General features: G+C 39.9%; 1 protein-coding gene across 3 annotated transcripts; it reads left to right on the forward strand.

Moving 5' to 3' along the window:
- The first annotated feature begins 264 nt into the window (after positions 1-264).
- STT3A (STT3 oligosaccharyltransferase complex catalytic subunit A) lies at positions 265-25,414 on the forward strand. 3 transcript variants are annotated; one of them, XM_072822584.1, is made up of 18 exons: positions 265-422; positions 2,708-2,834; positions 4,114-4,174; positions 7,718-7,839; positions 8,226-8,371; positions 9,924-10,014; positions 12,100-12,206; positions 13,075-13,239; positions 14,631-14,811; positions 15,590-15,745; positions 17,062-17,153; positions 18,194-18,349; positions 18,576-18,764; positions 19,571-19,687; positions 19,793-19,895; positions 22,875-23,063; positions 23,888-24,003; positions 24,854-25,414. In XM_072822584.1, the coding sequence occupies exons 2-18, from the start codon at positions 2,747-2,749 to the stop codon at positions 24,890-24,892; spliced, it is 2,118 nt and encodes a 705-aa protein (XP_072678685.1). In that variant the 5' UTR covers positions 265-422; positions 2,708-2,746; the 3' UTR covers positions 24,893-25,414. The 3 variants fall into 3 exon arrangements, with proteins under 3 accessions (XP_072678685.1, XP_072678686.1, XP_072678687.1); XM_072822585.1 differs by having other exon boundaries at positions 343-473; XM_072822586.1 differs by having other exon boundaries at positions 362-504.
- The last annotated feature ends 1,964 nt before the right edge of the window (positions 25,415-27,378 follow it).

Here is a 27,378-nt window from a genome sequence, read left to right on the forward strand (position 1 = left end):
TTCCGCTTCTGGTCACATGACTGGGTAAACCCGCCACACCTTCGCCCCCGCCACTCCGCCGCGGTCCGCGGACCGACACGTCACTGCTCGGCTCTCAACCAAACTGCCCCGAGCACGTTCTTTCCGCGCTCTCGCTCTCACGACCGGGCCTATCACAGCTCAGCGGGAGCGCAGAGTCCCGCCTCCCGGGTGCTAACTGACAGCCGTCCTGTCCAATGAAGACGTGGGAGCGCGGCCTCGTCCACGCCTCCGACGCCGACAGACAGCCACGCCATCCTATCGCTCTCTCGAAGCGCGGCATCGAGCCTGACTCAGCCAATGGGGAGCGGGCCAGGAGGCGGACCGGGCCGCTGCCGGGGTTGGGTGCGCCGCTGAACGGATGGCAGAGGGAGCCGAGCGGATTCCTGGGGAACGCTGGCCAGGTGAGAAGGCCGGAGGCTGTAACATGAGAGCCAGCTGCAGGTGCAATCCAGGTTGTTGGTGGAGCTGAACGGAGAGCGGGAGGTGGGGCTCTGATGGCGGCGGGTGGGGTGTGCGAAGCGGCAGTCCGGGGCCTCGCAGAGGAGGGGGCGTGGGATGTGGGGTAGGGACATCCTGGAATGCAAGGGTGTGAAGGTCCGGGATGGGGCGTGCGCTTCGCACAGGAGGGCGCGGGAAAGCTCGCGTCCTGGGGCCGGTCCCGGGGGGGGGGGGGGGGAGGCGCTCGGGATGCGGCGGGCCGGGGGCTGCCCCGCGATGGGCAGCGTCCGAGGGGTTGAGTTGTGGAGGCGGGAGGCGGGCGGTTGGGACCTGCTGGAGTGAGCAGAGAGGGGCGTGGAGGGGGGAAGCGAGGGCGCGAGGAAGGGGTGGGCGGACGGGGCTGGGGAAGCTGCCGGCTTGGAAACCAGGACGAAGGTGGGACTAGGATGGCACGGCTCGCGGACCCGCTGGGGAGGAGGACAGATGCCCCGTGTGGTCTTCAAAGTGCCTTTGCTTTTATTTGCTTTAGCAGCGTGACAAACAAACAAGACAAAACAAAACAGAGTCCACTACGAAAAAACTCTCTTTAGGTCCTGACTTAAATTTCGAGTTCCTTTCCTCAGTTAGAGGTTCTCCTTACTCTCCTTTCCTTCCGTTGAGTCCTCTAGGTCTGTGGCTGGTATCAGCCCAGCGGTGCAGACATGTTTGTGTTTTCAGGCATTCCAGAAAAACGAGTACAAACCTGAGAGATGTGGCAGGATTATTGACTCCCTGGAGTTAGGTGTTTGTTTTTTACTGCAAGATAAGGGTTTTTTTGTTTGTTTGTTTGTTTGTTTGTTTTCTTTGGGGCTGTATATTTAAAAGCACACGTGAAACCGCCCCTCTGAGCCAGTTGATTGTGGAGAAGATGTTGTTGGAGCAGGGAATGCATGATTCTTTCTGCTTTTCACCTAGTCTGGTGTTATTCCTCCCCCCCCCCCTTTCCTCCAGCTAATAGTGAGAAAAAGACCTTTTTCCCCCCCTGAAGTCTTGAACAATGTTGCATCTCCTTATTACTATATTCTTTATCATTTAGCTCTTGATCAGCTTATGGTTTAAGAAGGTAGCACGGTGTTATTATTTTTAATATTTTTTTAAATTTATTTGAGAGAGCAAGAGAGAGCATAGCATGAGCAGGGACAGGGTAGAGGGAGAAGCAGGTTCCTGGCTGAGCAGGGAAGCCCAACAGGGGACTTGATCCCTGGACCCTGAGATCATGACCTGAGCTGAAGGCAGATGCTCAACTGACTGAGCCACCCAGGTGCCCCAGGTAGCACTGTCTTAAACAGAAATAGCTAACCTCCTTCCTTTGATGTTTTATTTTAATCTAGTTTTTTTTTTTTCTTCTCTGAGCTTTTCCAGATTCAGTAGGAAAAATTTTCTTTTTCCTCCGGTTGTCATCTAGTTCCGTGAGCTGTCTCTGCGATCGGTGGCTTCGATCAGCAGTGTCAGTTACAGACATGTCTTGAGATGGGCAGTTGGAAGTGGCTATAGATAGGAGCAGTAGTTGCAGCGCGATATATGGGATTGGAAGCGCAGTGATGGTGGATGCGTATGTCTCCCTCTTGAGTGCATCACTACCTGCATTAGTCATCAGTCATGCTCTTTAGTTGACCCTGCTACCCCATTGGGATTTGGAACAGAAAGCAGCTTGTAGCTAGGCAGTTGCTGCTGAAATGTAGGACCATAAATTGGGCATATTCAGTCATGACTTTTCTCTGATTTCTACTTTTTCCTCTGTACTCAATATTCATTTCCTGGTTTCTTTTATACATTCCTGCTTTTTCTAGAGTGCTCCCTTTCTCTATTTAATTGTATCTCCATTTCCAGTCTTTCCTATTTTCTTTGCATTTCTTCCCCTAACCCCCCCTTTTTCCTTTCCTGTGTTTGCTCTTTATTCCTGTTGTACCATGCTGTTGCCAGTAGTGATCATGTACTTGTTAGCTGTGAAGGAGCAGGAAGCAGAATTATGGTGATAAGAGTCCAGTCACTCCTTTTGAGTTTTGACACACAGACTTGACTTATCCCTCCTTTCTTGCCAGGCAGTCGTACTTGAGGCAAGGCTTGGGTCTTGGTATTAGCTCTGACCTCTCTGGTGTGTTCGTTAGCTCCTGTCTGCCTGATATTTTTTTGCCACTATAAAATATGAAAGTGAATTAGATAAATTGAAAGTGTTTAATATCTCACAGTGTTGATTTTTCCATTTCAGCTATTTGAGTGTCATCTGCTGCCATCCATTGATGTCAAGATGACTAAGCTGGGATTTTTGCGGTTGTCCTATGAGAAGCAGGACACACTTCTGAAGCTTCTCATTCTGTCGATGGCTGCTGTGTTATGTGAGTGTGCATGTAGACCTCTCTTTGGGGGGAGAAAATCTTCAAAAGAATCAAGAATGGTTTTTTTTTTTAGAGATTTTATTTTAGAGAGAGTGCGCGTGCGTGGGTGTGCGCACAAGCAGGGGGAGGGAAGCAGAGTCCCCACTGTGCAGAGAGCCCAATGCAGGGCTTGATCCCAGGACTCTGGGATCAGGACCTGAGCCGAAAGCAGACTCTTAACTGAGTAAACCACCCAGACGTCCCAAGAATGGCTTTCTTGAATGCCTTGTTCTTTTCAGTAGATTGTGATGTTATCTTTTTACTGTTATCCATCAGTGTAATTTTATGAAGACAAAATACAAGAAACAAAGATTAGGGTGGTTCAGCAGTTGGGCATCTGCCTTTGGCTCAGGGCGTGATCCCAGGGTCCCAGGATTGAGTCCCACATTGGGCTCCTGCATGGAGCCTGCTTCTCCTTCTGCCTGTGTCTCTGCCTCTCTCTGTCATGAATAAATAAATAAAATCTTAAAAAAAAAAAAAAAAGATTATAAAAGTCAGGGCTAGAGGTCATCTGGGAAAGAATGGGAGGCATGCTTTGCTACTTCTATTTTCTCCTAGAACTAAAAGATATACTGGGAACCCTTGGATACTGAATTTTGTAAAAGACAATTGTCTTCAGTCTAGTTGCCTACTTTAGTTATTTCTGAAAATCTTTTCAGAACTTAGTCTATTTTTTTTTTAGATTTTCTAGTTCTTTATGAGTCATAAGTGTGGTCTTGATTTGCCTTACCTCTTAGTTTGCTCCAAAGTAAAGGTTAGTTGTGGGGAGGGGAGGTCAACATATAAGAAAGATGACCATGTAGGCTGAGTGCAGTATTAATAGGTGAATGCATTGTTACAGGCCTTGATAATAAGTAAAGTGGGTCCTACCTACCTGGAAAATGTAGGTGTCATTCTCAGGGGAAAGTGAAATTCTTAAAAAAAAAAAAAAAAAAAAAAAAGTGAAGTACTTTTGTTTTTCCTATGTGGGAGAGATGGATAAATACTTTATTTAGGGGTCTTTTTTTTTTTTTTTTTTTTTTTTTTTAAGTAAACTCTACCCCAGAGATGGGGCTCAAACTCATGACCCCAAAATCCAGAGTCACATGCTGTATCAACAGAGCCAGCCAGGCACCTGTTTAGGGATCATATTTCCTATGACTTCTGTGTTGGATAATGCTATTACCTCTATAATACTATAATCTACTATTACTTTTCATGGCACAGTACCATTAAAATATTAACTCTCTGGCTTTTGCAGCATTCTCCACTCGTCTTTTTGCCGTCCTGAGATTTGAAAGTGTCATCCATGAGTTTGACCCGTAAGTACTTTTGCTTCGTCTGGTATTTGCTTTGGGGAGCATTCAGGTTCAGTGGGTTTCAGATCTCAGATTCTAATCAGCTTTTGGTGACGGGGATGTGCTTCCTATATATATTTAGGGTGAAAACCCTTCAGGTTTTCCAGTGGAGATAAGTAAGTCTCTGAAACTCATTTTCTGGCCAGGCTAAGGGAAGTCCGGTTACTCAGGTTGGTCAGCAGTTAGTGATTCAGATTGAGGGAAAGGGGCCTGATGTGTGTTTGAGGCTCAAAAGAAAATCACAAGTCATGAACTTGAGATTTATGACTTTTTGTTTAACAATTTAAATGACAGAAATTGGGCCTCTTGGTTAAGTTCTAAGACATTGGGGAAAATGTAGAGTCATGAGTTCAATTAGGGATTTTGTTTATTTAAAAAAATATATATATATAGAGAGAGAGTTCATTTTGTTTCAAGCTCTGTTTTACATTGAACCTAGGTGTGTCTGTCTCTGGACACTGGAGTCACTATATTGTATTGCCTAAAGTTAAGGCCTAATTAAAAATCTGGAAAGCTAGAATCATAGGTATTTAAAAAGTACCATATTTCAGTTGCATTGGTTCAGAAGTTGATTTGCAAATTTGTTATTTTTTGTAAGTATTTGAAAGCACTCTGGAGGCATAAAATATTTTCTTTGGGGCTTCTCAAATCAATTTATGTATTTATTTCTCATGAATGAGGAAACCTATCCTTTTGTTTCTTGATCACCAGACTGTTAAGGCTTTTTTTCAGATTCTCTACATGAACAAATATTGAAGCGAGATGGCCAGGGAGAACGGGACTGTCTGCTCTGTAGCCATAGAACTGGAAGGAACTGTAAAGATCTTGTGATTTGATGCTTACTTTTGTGGAGCAAGAAACCGAGGCCTGGGTTCTGACCCCAGTCCAGACCTCTTCCCACTAATTGGTACTTCCTCTGCCTTGCCCTACCTGCGCTTAGGTAAAGGACATGGTTCTCACACATACTGACTGCCTGTTACCCTCATCCCTGTATTTCTCTGACAGTTACCAAAATAACATTCATTAGCAACAAACAGAAGGATAGAGATTTCTGCCATCTGCTACTTCTGCTTACTTCAGCTGCTAAAACTTGACTGACCAAGAAGGAAATAGGGTTAGAAGGATGGGCAGGAAGGGTGGTTAGTCATCATTACCCTTAGTAATTAAAAATTATTTTTATTTAATTTATATTTTTTCCTTTTTTTTCTTATTCTTTTTACTTTTTAAATTATATTTTTATTTGAATGTAGTTGGTACACAGTGTTACATTAGTTTCAGGTGTACATCATAGTGATTGGACAAGTTTATACATTATGCAATCCTCCCTACAAATGTAGCTACCATCTGTCACCACACACTGTTATTACAATGTCATTGACTATATTCCCTATGCTGTGCCTTTTATTCCCTTGACTTACTCATTCCATAACTGAAGCCTGTGTCTCCCATGCCTCATCCATTTAGCCCATGCCCCCATCTCTGCCCCTCTGGTAACCATCCATTTGTTCTCTGTATTTACAGGTCTGATTCTGTTTTTTGTTTATTTTTGTGAAATTGTATGGTATTTGTCTTTCTCTGACTTTCTTTTAGCATGATACTCTTTAGGTCTATCCATGTTGCTGCAAATGGCATGATTTCGTCCTTTTTTTGTGGCTGTGTAACATTCCTGTGTGTGTGTGTGTGTGTGTGTATACATACATACCATATCATCCTTACCCATTCATCTATCGATGGAATCTTAGGTTGCTTCTGTATCTTGGCTACTATAAACATTGCTGCAGTAAACATACGGTGTGTATTTTTTCAAATTAGTGTTTTCATTTTCTTTAGGTAAATTCCCAGTAGAGGAATGACTGGATCATATAGTATTTCTATTTTTAATTTTTTGAGGAACCTCTGTACTGTTGTCCACAGTGGCTGTATCAGTTAACATTTCTATTAGCAGTGCATGAGGGTTGCTTTTTCTCCACATCCTCACCAACACTTGCTATTTCTTTTTGATTTTAGCCATTCTGACAGATGTAAGGTGATACCACATTGTGGTTTTGATCTGTGTTTCCTTGGTGATGAGATGTTGATGTTCTTATTTTTATTTTTAATTTTTGAAAAATAATTTATTTATTCATGAGAGACACAGATCGAGAGAGATGCAGAGACATAGGCAGAGGGAGAGGGAGGCTCCATGCGGGGAGCTGACGTGGGACTCTATCCTGGATCCCCAGGATCACGCCCTGGGTCAAAGGCAGGCACTCAACCACTGAGCCACCCAGGCGTCCCTATTTTTAATTTTGTAAGTTATTTTTTCCCCCTTATTTCTTTTAAAATAAGAAACTTAAAATAAATAAAATAAGCTTGAGAAGAGGTTATATACCTTGGACTTAAAGAATTGTGTCTTTTCATGTATAACTCTAAGAATTTTATATCAAATATATTTTTTTAAGATCTTATTTTTAAGTAATTTACACCCAATGTGGGGCTTGAACTTGCAACCCTGAGAGTCACATACTTGACCAACTGAGCCAGACATGCGTCCCTCAAATTTTTTTTTTTTAAGATTTTGTTTATTTATTCATGACAGACACAGAGAGAAAGGCAGAGACATAGGTAGAGAGAGAAGCAGGCTCCATGTGGAAACCCCACATGGGACTTGTTCCTGGATCCCCAGGATCACGCCCTGGGCCAAAGACAGGCGCTCATCCGCTGAGCTACCCAGGTGTCCCCCTCAAATATTTTTGTGTAATTTATATTTTTATTCTACTACATGAGTGGCATTCAGAACTATTTTCTTTAAAGATTTTATTTATTTATGAGAGACAGACAGACAGAGGCAGAGGGAGAAGCAGGCTCCATGCAGGGAGCCTGATGTGGGACTTGATCCTGAGTCTCCAGGATCACGCCCTGGGCTGAAGGCAGGTGCCAAACTGCTGAGCCACCCAGGCTGCACCCAGAACTATTTTAAATAACATGAGTAGGACTTGTAAGTTTAAACACTCATTAAAGACATTTGTGTTACTGAGTGGATTAAAAAAATTGTAAGGTGTGTATGGTGTTACACCAACATCTTTAGAGATGCCCATTTCTTGATGTTATCCATGTATCTTCCTATGTGGTATCAAAATGATCTTTTGTATGTTCCTCTCTCTTGGAAAGGGCCAAATTTATTAATGCCTACATATCAGCTGTTTTGTGTTTTGGTGCTTGAATTCTCTGACTGATGTTAATACCTACTAATTGCCAGGCTAGTGAAGTATCCTGCTTGAGTTAGGCTCTAGTTGCATTTCCTTCTGAGAGAAGTAGTTCTTGAGTTGAGACAAGCATGGAGCTAGAAATGAGGGCACTTACGGTAATGTAAAATGATTTTCATACTTGGCATGTTTTGGTATCAAACTGATTTTTATTAGAGTAATGGTAAGTTCCTTAGTGGTGTAATCTGAGGAGCAAAATTCTCTGCAAATTGGTATTGAGTACAAAGAGGAGTAGACACAGATCCTTTCTTTCTTGCCATAGGTACTTTAATTATCGGACTACTCGGTTCCTGGCTGAAGAGGGATTTTATAAATTCCATAACTGGTTTGATGACCGGGCCTGGTACCCTTTGGGACGAATCATTGGAGGAACAATTTATCCAGGTGAGAGGAACAGGAATTTAAAAAAAAAGTTTTTTTAATAGAAATAAGGTATTTGTATATTATGGAACAGTTTATCTTATTTCTAATATCTTCATTTTGTGGCAATTGTAATTTTATTCTGATTACAGGTTACTAAAATTGGATCTTATGTATATAGGCAAACACGTGTGGGAAATGGGGATGGGTGGATTTTCATAAATTCTGGACTCCTGATTGAATTCTTAGGAGAGAAATTTATAGGTCTACCACAGTTACTGTGTCTGTTTCTGGGAGTTTGTCAAGACCTATGTTATCACTTTATTGATACTTTTGATTTTCTCTCTCTTTCCCTTAAAGCTCTTTGTCTTACTAAGATAACCTACTGGGGTTTCTTCTTCCTGTTACAGGCTTAATGATCACCTCTGCTGCAATCTACCATGTACTTCATTTTTTCCACATCACCATCGACATTCGGAATGTCTGTGTGTTCCTGGCCCCTCTCTTCTCTTCCTTCACCACCATCGTCACGTACCACCTTACCAAAGAGCTCAAGGTGAAGGATTTGGGGTGATAGGCTTGGGAATGAATATTGTTGAACTCCTGTGGTAGATTAAAGGGTGGGGGACTGAGAGCCTCAGAAGGGCAGGGAACCAGAGGCTAAAGAAAGCTTTGGCAAGGCTGAATTACAGGGTTCACTCCAGCCCCTTCCTGGATATATGGTTTCTTGTTATTAGCAACTGTTTTGTCCTTATTAGAGAACATTTGAAGGTCAAATATAAATTTCTACATAAGGAAAAAGAAAGACATTTAAAATGCAAAATGTGAGCTTTAGATTTTAAAGTTCTCACAACCTGGGATGCCTGGGTGGCTCAGTGGCTGAGGGTCTGCCTTCAGCTCAGGGCATGATCCTGGGATCCAGGATCAAGTCCCACATTGGGTTCATCTCAGGGAGCCTGCTTCTCCCTCTGCCTGTGTCTCTGCCTCTCTCTCGGTCTCTCATAAATAAAGAAATAAAGTCTTTAAAAAAAAAAAAGTTCTCACAATCTAAGGGAGAGGAAAAATAACTACAAAAAGTGTTCCAAAATGGTTAATTTTTCCTATTGGAAATGCACAGCAATTATTTGTTGATTTTTTTTTAACATTATTTAAAATTATTAAACCACTTTTGTAGTAGGCACCATTATACTGCCTCTCTTTTTTTTTTTTTTTAATTTTTATTTATTTATGATAGTCACACACAGAGAGAGAGAGGCAGAGACATAGGCAGAGGGAGAAGCAGGCTCCATGCACCGGGAGCCCGACGTGGGATTCGATCCCGGGTCTCCAGGATCGCGCCCTGGGCCAAAGGCAGGCGCCAAACCGCTGCGCCACCCAGGGATCCCCTGCCTCTCTTTTTCTAGGTTTCTGCACTGCTGATCCAGGGTACTTGGATACTATTCTTAGTTTGTGGCTATGGTGTCAGGGAGATCCCATAGAGGTGATTAACTAGTAGGAGGTCTTGGGAAAGTTGAGTGTAGTTTGGAAACCTTTTCATCCTTCCCTTTGTTGCCCTCATTCCAAATTTGACTCTTACCAACAGACAAGTCCTTACTCTTTTGGAGTATGGCTTATATTTGTTGTTCCTCTCTTCTGAGCTCACAGTTTGCCTTGTGATGTTCCAACTTTATTATTCAAGCTCCTGGGATCTTTACTCCAGATAGATGGTCACCTTTTAGCTTTTTAGCTTAAATAATTGTCTATTCTTGCATACCTTTTAGAGGTGTGACTCTTTGACAGCATGCAGATATTGTTAGGGATAGGGACTCATAAGCCCGGGAATACTGCAGCCAAACAGCCCATTCTGAGGCAATGTCTGATGTCTGACAGCTTGCATGATTTGTCTGTCCTTAGCCTATGTGTATTCAGTTTCAGTCTTGGTATCATCATGGGGAATTAGTTGTGATGTTTTTAGTTTTCTTGTGCTGCAAACATTTCTAGCATCACTTCTATCTTGGAAAGTGTTGGACAGTTCTCTGGGCCCATTATAAGCATAATGTACTAGTGGATCCTCTCTTTCTCTCATGAGTAGATGTTGTTAACTTCCTGTTACCTCTCTTTTCTTTCAGGATGCAGGGGCTGGACTTCTTGCTGCTGCCATGATTGCTGTAGTTCCTGGGTATATCTCTCGATCTGTGGCTGGTTCCTATGATAATGAAGGTAAGACTTAAAATGCTGAAGATAATCTGTTCATCTCATTATTCAGTAGATCTTCAGGAAGTGCAGTAGAACTGAATTCATCATATCTGATGTTTAGCAGTAGCAAAAATGGTATTTGGGTTAGAAGATTAGAAATGTGCCAGAAGGGACCTCAGACAAATTTATATCTTTCTCTGTCATCTCCTCCAGAAAGGTAGCTGGTAATTTTCATTATATAAGGCTTTTGGCTCTTCTCTGGGCATAAAAGTAGATAGTTTAGTGTTGAGTGTTACTATTATGTTAACATCGTGATCATTTGCTTTGTTTTCCTAGATAAGAGAAATGGATATATTTTTTAAAGGTTTTATTTATCGATATATTTACTTTTTACTTTTTTATTTTTTCTTTTAAAGATTTCATTATATGAGTGAGTGAGAGTGAGCACAAGTGGTGAGGAAGGGCAGAGGGAGGGGAAAAAGCAGATTGCCTGCTGAGCAAGGAGCCTGACACAGGGCTTGATCCCAGGACTCCAGAACCCTGGGATCATGACTTGAGCTGAAGGCAGATGATTAACTGACTGAACCACCCAGGTGCTCCTTCGAGATTTATTTTTAAGTAATCTGTACAGCAAGGTGGGGTTCAACCCCACAACTCCCAAGATCAAGAGTTGGATGTCTATTGAATGAACCAGCCACATGCTTTGAGAAATGAATATTTTAAAATCTTTAAATTAAATTTTTTTTTTTTTTTTTAGAGAGAGAGCAGGAGTGAGAGAGAGAGAGAGACTACAAGTCTGTCTTGGAGGGGAGGGGCAAAGGGAGAGGGAGAAGCAGACTCCCTGATGTGTAGGGAGCCTGAATCAGGGTTTGATCCTAGGACTCTGAGATCATGACCTGAGCGGAAGGCAGACATTTAACTGACTGAGCCACCCAGGCACCCTGAGAAATGGATTTTCTTAAATCCCTAATGACTTTTATTGACTTGTTTCAGTATGGCCTGTATTTATTGAATGTTATTGGGAAAATATAATGTTAGGTATTATAGGTAATCAGTAAGACTATTTTGGCTCATAATTAAGGAATTACAATGATAATGAATAAAATTATGTTGGTTCATAATCTATTATGGAAGGTAATTATAGACCTATAATAATGCACAAGAGGTAGGTAGTATACATGTTATTAGAAAGGTATGTACCAAGTACTTTGGGAATATAGTGAAAGGAGAGATAATTCAGATTTGGAGATGAGGGAAGACTTTTTGGAAGTAGCTGAGAGTGAACCAAGTCCTGGGGTTAAGACTTCAATAGATAAATATTAAGGAAAGGGCTAATGAAGGCATAAGAGGTAGAGACAGGATGGTGCATGTTAGTATGGAGTATCTTTAGGACCACACTAACAGGGAATTTAGTGCCTGAAAGGAATAGTAATAATAACAACCAACGTTTACTGAGTACTTGCTCTATACTAGGTGCTATTCTAAGTCCTTTACACGCAATAATTAAATTTGTCTTCACGATACTTTTATGTAATAGATACTATTATGGCTTCTTTTTAATAGGAAACAAATGATAAGAGGTAAAATAATTACACTGTTATTGAGTAAGTAGGTTTGAGATAAGAATCATAACAATATCTTTTTTTATTTTTATTTTTTTTACGATTTTATTTATTGGGATGCTGGGTTAGTTCAGTGGTTAAGCAGCTGCCTTTGACTCACGTCATGATCCTGAGGTCCTGGAATCAAGTTCCATATCAGGCTCAATGCAGGGAGTCTGCTTATCCCTTTGCCTGTGTCTCTGCCTCTCTCTGTGTCTCTTATGAATAAATAAATAAAATCTTTAAAAAAAATCTTTTTTTAAAAAAGATTTTATTTATTTATGAGAGACAACATGAGCTGGGGGGAGGGGCAGAGGGAGAGGGACAAGCAGACTCCCCATGGAGCAGGAAACCCAACACAGGGATCAATCCCAGGACCCTGAGATCATGATCTAAGCTGAAGGCAGATGCTTAACTGACTGAGCTCCCCAGGCACCCCCAGAACAGTATTCTTAAATATTGTACCAGGATGGCCTTTTACTAAATTTTTGTTCTGTTCTTTCTGCAGGGATTGCCATCTTTTGCATGCTACTCACCTACTACATGTGGATCAAAGCAGTAAAGACTGGTTCCATCTATTGGGCAGCGAAGTGTGCCCTTGCTTATTTCTACATGGTAACTTTTCCCTCCTTTCTTCCATGAGTGTTTCTATTGAGATCAACTGATATAAATTGGAACTAGCTCTTGGGCTTTGAGACCATAGATTGGAGGCTAGAAGTCTTTATTGTTTACTATGTCCTTACAAAGCCCCATCCAAGACAGGTGTGTGGATATCTATTGTGTAATAGCAAGATAGAGATAATGTTTTTAATTTTTAAAGTTCTCCAGATAGTATATGTCCTATGGATATTGGTTGGCCAACTCTCTTTTCTAATATGTTCCTTTTAAATTTTTCCTTTTCTAATATATTTTTTTCCTGTTCAATCTTATGTATTTACTTAGACTTCTTCCCTTAATTGCTTCCGCTTGCTATGTATCCTTAAATCCTCCATATAGTGTTAGATTGCATCTAGATTAACTGAGTGTTGAGTTACAAAAGTCTTCTTTTGTGATCATGATGGCATAGGGAATATGGGGTTGAATTACAGTAATAGGTGTGAATTTGATTTTCTTAATGAAAGAAATCATTTATTTATTTATTTATTTATTAAAATATTTATTTATTTATTCATGAGAGACACAGAGAGAAAGAGTCAGACACATAGGCAGAGAGAGAAGTAGGCCCCACACAGGAAGCCCAATGTGGGACTCGATCCCAGGACTCCAGGAAAACGCCCTGGGCTGATGGCAGGTGCTCAAGTGCTGAGCCACCCAGACATCCCAGAAGTCAGTTATTTAAACTCCCTAAGCCACTTGGCATAAATAAAGTTTATAGTTACTGTAAAGAGATGTTCTTTGCAAGGTCACAGGTAATATCCTAAATATAGTGGTAGCCTGAGCAGGAGTGCTCAGAGGAACTCTTCTTTTTTTTATCCTGTCATAGGTCTCTTCATGGGGAGGTTATGTGTTCTTGATCAACTTAATCCCTCTCCATGTACTGGTGCTGATGCTCACAGGACGTTTCTCCCACCGGATCTACGTGGCCTACTGTACTGTTTACTGCCTGGGCACCATTCTTTCCATGCAGATCTCCTTTGTGGGTTTTCAGGTGAGTCCTAGATTGAATAGAGTTTTTAGCTTCTTTTACTTTCTCTAAACCGCTCCAAGTAGCTTGATTTGTCTTGGATTCCGATGAAGAGAGTAAGACTTATTCACAGTCTAACCTTGGACTGTTGTGTTAACTGAAGCAACAGAATCATTGGTCACTGAAGTCTGCTTCCAGAGCATGTTAATATTTGTTCCATAATGTTTGAATTTAAGGACTGTTAATCTGGCTTAGATTTGTTGGAGGAGAGCTATTTTGAGCTGAGTTGGTATAAATGCAAAGTTATTTCCAGTCCTTTTTAATGCTGATGAGTCCCATGTATTAGTAATGACCCCTGAACTTCTTGATGGGACCTGTGTGAAAGTCCTTTAGGACGCAAGGCACAAACATTTTAACCACATTACTTATAGGGTTAAGAGACAACTATGAAACCGGAGAATGATGTGGTGTGTTTAATTTCTCGTGTGAAATTCTGATGAAAATAGAACCCTTATTCAGAAATCAGCAGTATTTTCCTTACTGATCACCTACTGTATGCAATTTGCTAATCAGTGGGAAATGTAAAAATTAAAAATATGATCCTGGTCTTTAAGGAAGTTGCAGTTTTGTGGGGAAAGAAGTATATGCAGTTGTCTATATTTATAATATAGCAGCTCTGGAAATGTGATTGCTAGACCAGCAGCAATGCGAACTTGTTAGAAATGCAGATTATGGGGGCAGCTGGCTGACTTTGGCAGTAGAACGTGCTGCTTGATCTTGGTATTGTGAGTTTGAGCCCCATACTGGGGGTAGAAGTTACAAAAAATAATAATATAAGTATTCTGAAGAAGCATATAAATTCCAAATTTTTTATTAAAAAAATGCAAATTCTGGGTTCTTCTCAGAGACCTGCTGAATCAAACTTTAGGGGAGGATTCTGCATTCTGTGTCTTAACACCCTCTCTTCTTTGCCCTCCCCATGGTTATGATGCTCACTAGTTTGAGAACCACTGGTCTAAGCAAAGAATTTATAAGTAATGGAAGAGATCTAAGGTGCGTGGAACATAGAAAGGAGTAAGTTTAGCAGATTAGGAGGAAATGTGTGGCCTTGAGTGATGAGAATTTCTGTGAATGCAGATTTTGGGAAAATGAGAAAATTGCCATCTAGGCTAAAGAAAGCCTGAGCAAAGGCCAGAGGTATGATTATGATAGAGTATGGTATGCTTTGGAGGACTCCAAATACTCTTTGGAAAATGCAGCAGGTGAATTAGACTGTCCCTTCAATTGGCCCTAATTCCTCGGAGGCCTCAGAACTCATTTGACCCTTTGTTTGGTCAGAACTAGGTCAGGAGAATTCAGGTCTAGGCTGGATCCATTGTTTTCCAGCATTGTCATATATATGCTTTTATCTACAGCCCGTCCTCTCATCAGAGCACATGGCAGCCTTTGGGGTCTTTGGTCTCTGCCAGATTCATGCCTTTGTGGATTATCTGCGCAGCAAGTTGAATCCACAGCAGTTTGAAGTTCTTTTCCGAAGTGTCATCTCCCTGGTAGGCTTTGTCCTTCTCACCGTGGGAGCTCTCCTCATGCTGACAGGTATGCAGGCTCACATTTTTTGTAAATGGATATGGAACATATAATAAACTTCAAAAATATGGGTTATTTCTTGACCACAGAAAGATTTGTTCTTTCCCTCCTAAGAGTAAAAAGTCCTGCTTCTTCACATTTAGTCCACTTGTCAGCCCAGTATTTGGATTCTATGTAGTTAAGAATATCTCATTAGAGTAGCTCTTAATGTCAGAAATATCACACTTGGTGAAAGGACTATATCTCACCTTGCTAATTTTCCTCCTCTTTTTTTCTTTTTCTTTTTCTTTTCTACTGGTAGGGTGGGAGAGATCAATCAACACTGCTGGCCATACTGTGCAAACATGGCCTCGTCTAATGCCATTTGCACTAAACCATGGCTGTTTAGCTTGCTTCATTTTCCTTACTTCTCACAGGCTGATTTGATTCTGCCCAAGTCTCTGTGTGTTGTCTACTTTGGAGCAGCACTGGAGGCTGTAGTTGACTTAGTTTATAGAGTTGGCCATGGTTTGGCTGAATTTGACCTAAAATCTTTCCAGAAAGCACTTTTGCCTCTTATCTCTGAGTTTATATACAGCCTGACTTTATTCTGCTGGCTATGCTGACAAAAATACTCTGAAGTTTGAAAGAAAGGATGGAGTAAAATTCTCAAAGTATTGATGGCATTTTAATAAAAAATACTTCTCTGTTTCAGAGACTCTTATTGAAATGGAAAATTGTGATTAGGATCAGAGGTTATTTTGTTTCAAGAGTGATTGTGAAATATTTGTTGCTTCTTTGCTGCCAGGAAAAATATCTCCCTGGACGGGTCGTTTCTACTCACTGCTGGATCCTTCTTATGCTAAGAACAACATCCCCATCATTGCTTCTGTGTCTGAGCACCAGCCCACGACCTGGTCCTCCTACTATTTTGACCTACAGCTTCTGGTCTTCATGTTTCCAGGTCTGTCTGCCTTGTGTTCTGAAGTGGCTTTTTTAAAGAATCACTGTTTGATTTGAAATAAGTAAATTACCTTCATTCTTGTGTTTTGTTGTTGTTTCTGTTTTTGCCTGTTTACCCTGTGCAGTACAAAGGATGGCTAAGCATTTTTCTAATATTTGAAGCAGAGTAGAAGTCAGAAGTTGAACAGTTGGAGATGCTGGCAAGTTCAGAGCCTCATCGTTTTCTGTTCATTTCTATTATAAGTTAAAATTCAACTTGAATTTGCATTCAGGTTTTTGTTTTTATTTTTGGGTATTTTCAGTATACTTCTCCCATCTCCTATCCATGAGTCTGCCCCATTTATTTTATTGACAGTACTGAATTTTGAGAATAGGCATGGCTGATTGTAACAACACAGCTACCTGTCTTCTAACCAGTCCGTATGTTTTTGGATTTGCTGGTGGTGGGGTGCTGCCTTTTCTTTTCTTTTATTTTTTTAAATAAAATAATTTTTTTTTTTTTTTTTTTTTTTTTTTTACGAAGTTGATTATTGTAAAAAATGTAGACAAGTTAAAAAAAAAAGTAAAACTTTCAGGAGCTCACCACACATCTGTTGCTACTGTTTACATTTTGATGTGTATTCATCCAGTTATTTATTCATTTACTTCAGTTTTTTTTAATTAAAAAAATTTTTTTTTTTTTTTTTAGTAATCTCTACACCTAACAGGGGGCTTGAACTCATGACTCCGAGATAAAGTATCACCTGCTTTTCTGACTGAGCCAGCCAGGCCCCCCTCATCCAGTTATTTATTGAATAAAAATGAGGGGATCCATGGGTGGCGCAGCGGTTTGGCGCCTGCCTTTGGCCCAGGGCGCGATCCTGGAGACCCGGGATCGAGTCCCACGTTGGGCTCCCGGTGCATGGAGCCTGCTTCTCCCTCTGCCTGTGTCTCTGCCTCTCTCTCTCTCTCTCTCTCTGTGACTATCATAAAAAAAAAAATTGAATAAAAATGAGATGATACAATTTTTCCCCAGTTTTTTTCATTTTATAAAGAATCATATTTTCTCTTATTTAGTATTATTGTAAAGATATGACAAATATGTTATTTGTTTTTTTAAGTACAGAGATGTGTAAAGAAGGTAAATGATCCATAATATCTTGCAGCAATATTTTAATTGATGTATTCTATTCTGTAAATATACCATCTCTTTTATGTTGGATATTTAGATGGTTTTTTAACTTTTTGCTATTTTAAAGTGTTCTGTATAAACGTCTTTGCATGTATCTATGATTATTTATTTTAATTGCTTACTTGTTTTTATTTTTACTTTTGTAGTTGGTCTGTATTACTGCTTTAGCAACCTGTCTGATGCCCGGATTTTCATCATCATGTATGGTGTAACCAGCATGTACTTTTCAGCTGTCATGGTGAGGAATGCTACAGTTCTGCCCCTGACTCTGAGGGGCATGGCAAGATTCAGGATGTACTGATGATTGTGCACATGCTTCCTTTGGAGCATTTGGGGGGCTGAGTTATAAAGCTGCTTACTATTACTGATCCTTCCCAGGGATATATGATGCACTCATATAGTCTGGTTGTGGGGCCCAGTTTTCTTGGATTCATACTCTTGTGTCAGGGAGAGGCACTATATATCTGTTGGAGAAAGCAACCGTGGACATGTTTTTTCCCCTCTCTTTCTGATTGTCTTAAGAAAGGAGGTGACATTTTTTCCCTAAGGTCCAGGGAGGATTGCCAAGTGTTAGATTGTTGAAAGCAGAGGGAATTTATATATTGTAGTAAGACTACATTTCTCATGCTTTTTAAAAAATTTTAAACTATAGTTACATGTATTCTTTAACATATCATTATTTAGGAACACATATACATAGGTACATATGTAACTGAAAAGCAATTCAAGAAATATATACTTCTGTAGATACAGCAAATATTTTCTCATATTTTGATTTTTCTTTTTAAGATTTTATTTATTCATGAGAGGCAGAGAAGCAGGCTCCATGTGGGAGCCTGACGTGGGACTCGATCCCGGGTCTCCAGGATCACGCCCTGGGCTGAAGGTAGCACTAAACTGCTGAGCCACCCAGGCTGCCCTATTTTGATCTTTTTTATAGAGAACTCTGTTTGTTGAAAACCACTGAACTGGGCCCCTGGGTGGCTTAGTCAGTTAAGCGTCTGCCTTTGCCTCTGATCGTGATCTCCGGGTCCTAGGACCGAGCCCTGAATTGGGCTTCCTGCCCAGTGGGGAGTCTGCTTCTCCCTCTTGCTCTGTGCATTCTCTCTCTCAAATAAAATAAAATAAAGTAAAGTAAAATAAATAAAATAATAAAAATAAAATAAATAAATAAAATAATAAACCACTGAACTGATATCATGCTATACTAATATATTGAAATCTGTAATTTGTAAAATGCTGATTGGACTGTTTTTGCTTGCTTTCTGTCTCTTTCAGGTGCGTCTAATGCTAGTGTTGGCACCTGTTATGTGCATTCTTTCTGGCATTGGAGTTTCCCAGGTGCTGTCCACTTACATGAAGAATTTGGACATAAGTCGTCCAGACAAAAAGAGCAAGAAGCAACAGGATTCTACATACCCAATTAAGAATGAAGTGAGAATTAACTAAGAACAGGCTTGGGAAACTCTGTGTGTGTGTGTTTGTGTGTGTGTGTGTACCTATTTCTTGAGTGAGGGAGTAGAGTGTCATCATAGTGGCCAGAGTGAACTCATACAGCCCCTGACTCATTTTGATTCGTCTTATGAATATTGTATGGTAAGAAGCAGTTCTGAATTGTGTTAGTTTAATTTGTTTTATGACATAGTTTTTCCTTTTTTAGGTGGCAAGTGGAATGATACTGGTCATGGCTTTCTTTCTCATCACCTACACCTTTCATTCAACTTGGGTGACCAGCGAGGCCTACTCTTCTCCCTCCATTGTGCTGTCTGCCCGTGGTGGGGATGGCAGTAGGATCATTTTTGATGACTTCCGAGAAGCATACTATTGGCTTCGTCACAATACTCCAGAGGTTAAGATTTGAGAGGAGTGGGACTGAGGGGTAGGGGGAAGTGGGAGACATTTGCTGTGATAATCATATAGCTTTTAGATGGGTGGAAAGCCTGGAGAAATTGGAACTATAGAACCCTGGTATTGAATAAGCCCTAAAAGTCAGCCACCATTCATTTCAGGATTTCTTCTGTATTTTTACTAGTAATCATCTATACTCTGACAGCATGGTGTTTTTATCAGGAGGTGGACCATCCCAATTATAAAAGAAATCAGAAAATAGAAATAAGAAAAAAAGATAGAAATTTTCCATAAAGTGATCACCTGATGATAAGTACTTGTAACATTTGGTTTATACCTTTTGAGAATCTGAAGTAATTTTCTTGACAGTAACTATTGGGAATAGCATTTCTGAGTTAGACTCTTAAGGAGTTAAAGCTGTATGAATTTCTCAATTCTTGTCCATCATATTCCGTGGTTTGTATTCCCTCTCATCTTTATATTAACAGCTTTTTGTGACTTTAATTAAAGATTTAATATAATTATCTGATGACATGAGATTATTTTTTGGAACTATTACACAGCCCCCTATACCTACCATTCTATTATTCTTGCTTATAAAAGGTGATCTGAATTAAAAGTGTTGTGAATGTTAGATACTGTATAATTTGCAGTGAGATTTCATGATTATATTATAAATGTAGGACCAAGTACAAGGTTCATTTTCTCGGTTAGGCCTTACTTAACTATAGATGCCTTTCCAGTTCTTCTCTCGTATTTGACTTTTGGAGGCAGCGAGCTCATTTTCATTTTCCATTCATCTTTCAGGATGCAAAGGTCATGTCATGGTGGGATTATGGTTACCAGATTACAGCTATGGCGAATCGGACAATTTTAGTGGACAATAACACATGGAATAATACCCATATTTCTCGAGTAGGACAGGTAAAGTGAAGGGATTATTTGGCACACAGGGACTAGTGGGAAATATTTCTGAGGTATCATATGATCTGGAATTTTGCTCTGAGAAACATGCATTTATTTTTCTAGGCGATGGCATCCACAGAAGAAAAAGCCTATGAGATCATGAGGGAGCTTGATGTTAGCTATGTGCTGGTCATTTTTGGAGGCCTTACTGGGTATTCCTCTGATGGTATGTACTTGATTCTATTTTTAATTATAGGTCATAGAGTCTAAGGAAACAAGATGAATCTCCTACTCTTCAGTTTTTTTTTTTTTTTTTACTAATACCGATGTATTTTCTTGGTTGGAGAAGTTCCTAAGTATTTGGAACTTTAGGGTTTTAATGTTTTGTTTTTTGTTTTTTGTTTTTTGTTTTTTTTTTGGCAACAAGTAAGAGGTAAAAGTAAATAATTCTCATGAGTGTGGCCTGCTAGAATGGTCTAAAGACCTAAGAGTTCCATAATCGATAAACAACATAAAGCTTAGCTGAGGGATCCCTGGGGGGCTCAGTGGTTTGGCGCCTGCCTTTGGCCCAGGGCGTGATCCTGAAGTCCCGTGATCGAGTCCTGCATCGGGCTCCCTGCATGGAGCCTGCTTCTCCCTCTGCCTGTGTCTCTGCCTCTCTCTGTCTTTCTGTCATGAATGAATAAATAAAATCTTTAAAAAGAAAAAAAAAAAGCTTAGCTGAACTTATTGTGTTCATTTCACAGTGTGTATAAACCAAACAAACAGAAAGTAATAGCAAAGTAAAACACAATGGGACAAAAAGAACATAGCATCTCAATATGAACTTAAGAATTAGTATTTTTAGTGGTTTTCAGCCATAGATTCATATGCCAGTTTAAAATGTTTCATACTTGTGTGTGTCTGGCATATGTTACCATGTTCCCTGTGATTAATAGGAAAACCATATTTTTAGAAGAATTGTCAAATGTGGTTCTCTGCCTTAAAAAAACTGTAAAAATAATTAAAGCAATACCTTTTTATACTTGAAAATATTAAATACTTTTGCAGGTTTACAATAAAACCTGGTATGTAGTACCTAGTCCCTAAACCTAAACTCCCTATGACATCAGTTTCCAGATGCAATTATTTCTTCAGTTGTTTATTCTAGTACTTATGTTTATATTTCTAAAAATATGTATGTTCTTCTGTTCATTGATCATTTTAGATATGCTGTATCAACTTATAATTATAGAGAAGGAATTTCGTTCTTTTTATCACTCCCCAATTCTTCCTTTTCCTCTTGATTCTTCTTAGTAGAGTCAGTTTTTAGTTTTTGGTTAACTCCAAATAAGGTATTTTGAAGATCGTGACTATCTAAACATTCCTTCCTGGGTCAACCAGTATACATTCTAAACAGGTTACATTCTTACCTAGAATGACTTCTGTTTTCCTGCAGTTAAATAACTACCTCATCTTTCTCTCTTAATTTTCTTTGAATATAGACTACTTCTTAGAGATGTTTAAATTTTATTTTATTTATTTATTTTTTAAAGATTTTATTTATTTATTCATGAGAGACACAGAGAGAGGCAGAGACACAGGCAGAGGGAGAAGCGGGCTCCATACAGGGAGCCCGATGTGGGTGGGACTTGATCCTGGGTCTCCAGGATCATGCCCTGGGCTGAAGGCAGGCACCAAATCGCTGAGCCACCTAGGCGCCCCAGAGATGTTTAAATTTTAGATTATCGGTCTGTGTATATAGTATAGGTAAAGTGCCAAGTGTAAAGTTAGAAGACTGGCTTCCATGCGTTTCTGGTACAGGCAGGAAGAACGATGATACCATGGACATGTGTCCAAGGATCTGAACTTTTACAATCGCAACAGCACTGTTTATGTATAATTATTTGTAGGTTTTCTAATAGTCACAACATATCCAAATACTACAGAAAAGTGCTTGTGTATGTTTATGTGTATATGTATTTTTATATATATGAATGTACACATTATATGTGGTAAAAAGAGATAATTTCTTGAAATCCTAGCATTAAGCACTGTTAGGTAAACCACTTTCAGCCAGTCAACCTTTTATTGCCTATAAAGGTTTACAGAAGTATGCTTAATGATGGTGTAAGAATGAATGTCATTTGGAACATATTGTAATTTTTGTGTGGGAAATTAGCATATGAAACACTTGACAAAGTAACTTAACATAAAAGAAAGTGCTGAGATGAAGAGGTTTCAAATTATACAATTTTTATTTATTTATTTATTTATTTAAAAGATTTTATTTATTTATTCATGAGAGACAGAGAGAGATGGAGGGAGGGAGGGAGAGAGAGAGAGAGAGAGAAAGAGAGGCAGAGACACAGGCAGAGGGAGAAGCAGGCTCCATGCAGGGAGCCTGATGTGGGACTCGATCCCGGGTCCCCAGGATCAGGCCCTGGACTGAAGGCGGCGCTAAACCGCTGAGCCTCTGGGGTGCCCAAATTATACAATTTTTAAAAGTGACCTTTGCATTAAAGTTTGACATTTTAAAAAACGCAGCTACTATAAGTATATAGCATGGTCTCTTTTCACAAGGGGAACCATATCCATGTAACTAGCACCCAGATCATGAAACAGAACATTACTAGTGTCCTAGAATTTCTCTTCATACCCCTCACAGTATCTACCCCCCAAACCGCCATCTTCTAAGGGTGACTACTATCTTGGCTTCTAAGGCCATCAGTTTGCTTTTTAAACAGACTTGTTAAAGCGTAATTAACATATTGTACACTTCAGATATTTAAAATCTGTAATTTGGCAAGTTTTGACATAAATGTATTTTTGCCTGTTTTTGAACTGTATAAATGGCAGGGGGAGAAGCAGGCTCCATGCAGGGAGCCTGATATGGGACTTGATCACAGGTCTCCAGGATCAGACCCTGGGCCAAAGGCAGCATCCCGGGCTGCCCCGAATTTCAGAATTTTGAGGGAAAAGTTTTGTCCCCACATTGTGTTTCCTGTTTTAAAAATATTTCCCCATTGGAAAAATATTTTGAGGGATTTTCTTAGAAATGGCTGCTTTTTCAAATGTCACCCCAGTATGTTGTACACCTTAAACTAATACTGTATGTCAACTGTACTTAAATTAAAAATAAAAGTAAATAAATAGTAGCTTTCATTTGGTAATTCAGCTTTAGCAACCTTTGTGACACAGCAGTTCTCTTTCTACTTTTTTCTAGACATCAACAAGTTTCTGTGGATGGTCCGGATTGGAGGGAGCACAGACACAGGCAAACATATTAAGGAACACGATTATTATACTCCAACTGGGGAATTCCGTGTAGACCGTGAGGGTTCTCCAGTGCTGCTCAACTGCCTTATGTACAAGATGTGTTACTACCGCTTTGGACAGGTCTACACAGAAGCCAGTGAGTGATTCGTAATAACGTTAGTAATAGCAGTAAGAACAGTGATGGCCGACACGTATAGTTTTTTTCACATATTTGCTCTAAGTGCTTTACATCTATTAATTCCTTCGATTCTCACAACAACCCAAAACAGAGATACTAATATTATTTCTATTTTATGTATGAAGAATTTGAGGTACAAATAAGATACTTACCTGTCCAGAGTTACCTAACTAGTGGCAGAGTTAAGTTAAACTAAGGTAGTCTAGCTCTAGATTCTGTGCTTTTTACTCATTACATTCTATTGCCTCTCAGTAAAAGGTATTGCAATGGAGAGAGGAACGAAGGGGGGAGGGGATACAGTGACATAAGGGACTTTGCTTTAAACAAATGCATGGAGACTAACCTGATTTAGGTTAGGTCTTTCCTTCTGACTTTAATTTCTTTTTCTGCACTAGGGACAATTCCTGAAGCGGATGCAGGCCATTCACTTCTGATGGGTTCTTCTCTAATCCATGGAAGGGTTACTAGTGTAACACAGAGGCCTCTGGGTAGCAATCCTCAGGATTGGAGGGACTGGGAAATCAGACCCCTGTCTCTTAGAAGAGTTAGCCTCCATGGACTTTGCCAAGCATTAACTTGGAGAGGATTTGAGTCAGGGTTACACTTGATTTGTTCTAACTACCTAATGTCTTTTTCTGAAGGGGCCTACTCTCTAAACAAATATCAGGCTGAGGAATAATATTCCAATTAGTACATGATTTGCCAAATTGATTTACTCTTTCCTTAGGAAATCAGCACTGTAGAAAGAAGTGTTTCTCCTTTTTTTTTTTGTCCCTTTCTAGAGCGTCCGCCTGGCTTTGACCGTGTCCGGAATGCTGAGATTGGGAATAAAGACTTTGAACTTGATGTCCTGGAGGAAGCATATACCACAGAACACTGGCTAGTCAGGATATATAAGGTGAGCAGACGCTACACTGAGAAAGCAACTCTCATGTTTGTGGATTGGTTCTAGTGCTTAAAAATAGGCCGTATTAAAAAAAAAATAGGTCGTATATTTCTAATATGGGACATTTCTAATGTCAGAAAAGTACTTAAAACTCAGAATGTTACTATTTTTATTTTAGATTGTTGTTCAAGAGTAGTCACCCTCGTCTGCTCTCATTTTGGCTGTGGTTACAGTGATATTTTTCCAGTTGGGGCTGTACTTGAACTGTTTTTGTGATTGTCAGGCCTGGAGGGGAAAAAAAAGGAAGTGTGTGTGTGTGGGTTAGGTGGGGGTGTGTGTGTGTGCATGTACTCTACATTTGCATCTCTCCCACTGAGGAATTTATGGCATAGAATCACACAGAAGTGCATTATATCTCTTACATAAGATTGAGAACCCTTGATATATTTGGCAGGTAGCATTTATACTGCTTCTCAGAAATACTGCAGAAGGCTAAGCAGAGAGGATCCCTGGATGGCTTAGTGGTTTAGTGTCTGCCTTTGGCCCGGGGCATGATCCTGGAATCCTGGGAGGGAGTCCCACATCAAGCTCCCTGCGTGGAGCCTGCTTCTCCCTCTGCCTCTCTGTTTCTCTCTGTCTCTCTCATGAATAAATAAATAAAAAAATCTTAAAAAAACAAAACAAAAGGAAGCAGAGAGTAGCTAGTCTCAAACCAGTGCTCTTTTAGTCATTGAATAAATTCAATGATCTGGTTTTGAAGCCCTTGCCAAAACCACACCAAGCAGCAGAACCCAGCCCAGTAGAGAAGCTCTCCCAAGTTGACCTGATTGTAAATATTAAAATGACATTCTTTATGTTGCAGGTAAAGGACCTGGATAATCGAGGCTTATCACGGACATAAATGTTACATCCAGCTCTGATATGCTTCGCACTGAGTGCGTCACATTTAGGACGCTGAAGACGTTTTTTAAATATGCAGTTTATGAGAACAGAGCACGATGGGATTAGAATTTCCGGAAGTTTTGCCTGGGCAGATGGGCTGGGCCAAATGGAATGATTTTTATAATTCTGAGCAGGTTACCAAATGAAATGTCATGGCTTTACTTTGGTCAATTAAAGGGGGGACCTTTTTTTTTAAATGTGCCTTATTTGTTTTGACTGATTTGAGAAAGGCAAAAATTTGTGCTGGGCTGATAGAAGGAAAGAAAGCAAACCTCATCCATGCTTTTAGCTCCCTAAATGAGCCATGTGGGGGCATTCTGTCTCTCTCAAATCAGGAACACTATCAAGGACTAGCTCAGATCTCACATGTACATGTACAAACAATTTTGTCATTTCAAAAATTGCAGCACTTAGCACAATGCCTTGCATATATTGGGTGCTCAGTAAACTTTTATTAAATGAATAAATGTTTGTGGAACCAGAGGAGTACCATTTCTGGGCAGGAAAGTCAGCTGTGTTGCCATCATGTCTTTGTTTTCAATATCTCTTGTCCTTTCAGGCTCTTTGGTTTTATGAGGGACAGAAAGCTACCCAGACCTGATCTCACCAGTGGTTTTTAGGACTAGCTGGATTTTTTGTTTGTTTTGTTTTGTTTTTCAGCAAAAATAAATTAAGTGAGACTCAATCACTTGAACTTTTGAAGACTCAAGGCAGACAGTGAAACTGTTGTTCTCATTGGAGAGGATGAAACTTCTCCAATATTATATATAGAATTTAGTGGTCAGGTGTTTTTGAATCAGCTGAAATATCATACGTTTCTGTTTGAAATCCAGCTTTTCGTTACCCATGATGCAGTTAAATGTCCCTTTGCTCATTTCCTTTAGCCTATCACTAAAGCTCTTGTGATTATTTAAACTTCTTTCTCAGTCTCAGCTAAATATGTGGCCCATGTTGTTGTTATATACCACTAATAAATTCAATGATCTGGTTTTGAAACCCTTGCCAAATAAGCTGCAAATTAGAAAGGAGAGTAATTGCTATTAGAAAGTACCTGGAGACAGTGCTTTCCTGACTGCAGTAAAGGGGAAGAGAAACTTTTTTTTCTTTTTTTTTTTTTTGGGGGGGGGGAAGAGAAACTTAAAAAAATTTTGACTCAAAGCACAGTAGTTCCATCAATATTCAATGTCAGGACAAACAACCTTATATTCAGTACAGCTGGACATTTTGTACCTTACAACGCAAAACATGTATCAGTGATGTACATAAACCCTAAGTCATTAAGAAAAAGAACTACAAGGTAACTGTTTAATGTTACCTTTTTAAGAAACAGGAGCAATTACATGGCTTTTAGATAAGTCATAATGGTGCCCCTAGAGAGTATACTCAGGTCATAATGGTGCCCCTAAAGAGTATACTCAGGTATTCTTGTATACCCAGGAAACTTAACCTTCCAAACCAATTTATATACTAAGTGTTTGACCTGTGGGTGAGATTTAAATTTGGTCTAAGATTTCATTTACTATATGTAAATATATTACTTGATTTGTATACAGAATTTCTCCTTGTGGAAGAGGTTATTCTGAGTTTGTTTGTTTTTTTAACCAATATGAGCAATACAGGTAAAGATCATTAGTAATCTCCCTCAGGAGCATATATGGGCTAATCCTTTAATTTATCACTATAGGTGTTAGTTGTATGATTTTAATTTTGTTACCTTCTAGGCTACATGAAACTATCTTTTTAAAACATTTACTTTTTTTAAAAAGGTTTTATTTTTTTCATGAGAGACACACACACACAGAGAGAGAGAGAGAGAGAGAGGCAGAGACATGGGCTGAGGGAGAAGCAGGCTCCACGCAGGGAGCCTGACATGGGACTTGATCCCAGGTCTCTAGGATCATGCCCTGGGCTGAAGGCAGCACTAAACTGCTGAGCCACCCAGGCTGCCCCAAAATTTACTTTTCACTTTATTGTTCTAGTGCACTTAGTGTGAGAAAAATAAAATAGTTTTAAAAAAGCAACAACGCTCTTTTCCACCCCCCCCCCAAGATAGCCTCTCAACTCTGCTGATTATCATAGTACTTACTCCAGATTATTAAATAACTTTCTTTATTTTGCTATGCATTGGCTTTTCAATTTTAGGTATCATCTGGTGACTTGGTGATATGGAAATTGAGGTTGTAGCTTTTTCACTAGTCTATTATTCCCATGAACACACATATACCATGTATATTTATTTTAGATGTTTATTTAATTATGTTGTGCCCAAGATTGCGAATTCGAGAAACCACAAAAGAGCCGACGCCGATGCAAACACACGAGCATTTATTTACAAGCTCGAGCTTGGGTCCAAGTGTACCCGGCACAGCGGAGCAGGGACTTGGACCCCGAGACTAAGAGGCGTAGCAGCTTTATAGGGGCCAGTGGCCAATGGGATATGCAGAA

The sequence above is a fragment of the Canis lupus genome, chromosome 3, assembly GCF_048164855.1.
Source record: "Canis lupus baileyi chromosome 3, mCanLup2.hap1, whole genome shotgun sequence".
Lineage (NCBI taxonomy): Eukaryota > Metazoa > Chordata > Mammalia > Carnivora > Canidae > Canis > Canis lupus.

What these genes read in the sequence shown, in the direction of transcription:
- STT3A (XM_072822584.1), top strand. Translation starts at nt 2,747, where the DNA reads ATGACTAAGCTGGGATTTTTGCGGTTGTCCTATGAGAAGCAGGACACA. An exon ending in TCTCCTTTGTGGGTTTTCAG is followed by an intron (nt 13,240 to 14,630) that starts GTGAGTCCTAGA and finishes TTTTATCTACAG; the next exon opens with CCCGTCCTCTCATCAGAGCA. An exon ending in GGCTAGTCAGGATATATAAG is followed by an intron (nt 24,004 to 24,853) that starts GTGAGCAGACGC and finishes TTTATGTTGCAG; the next exon opens with GTAAAGGACCTGGATAATCG.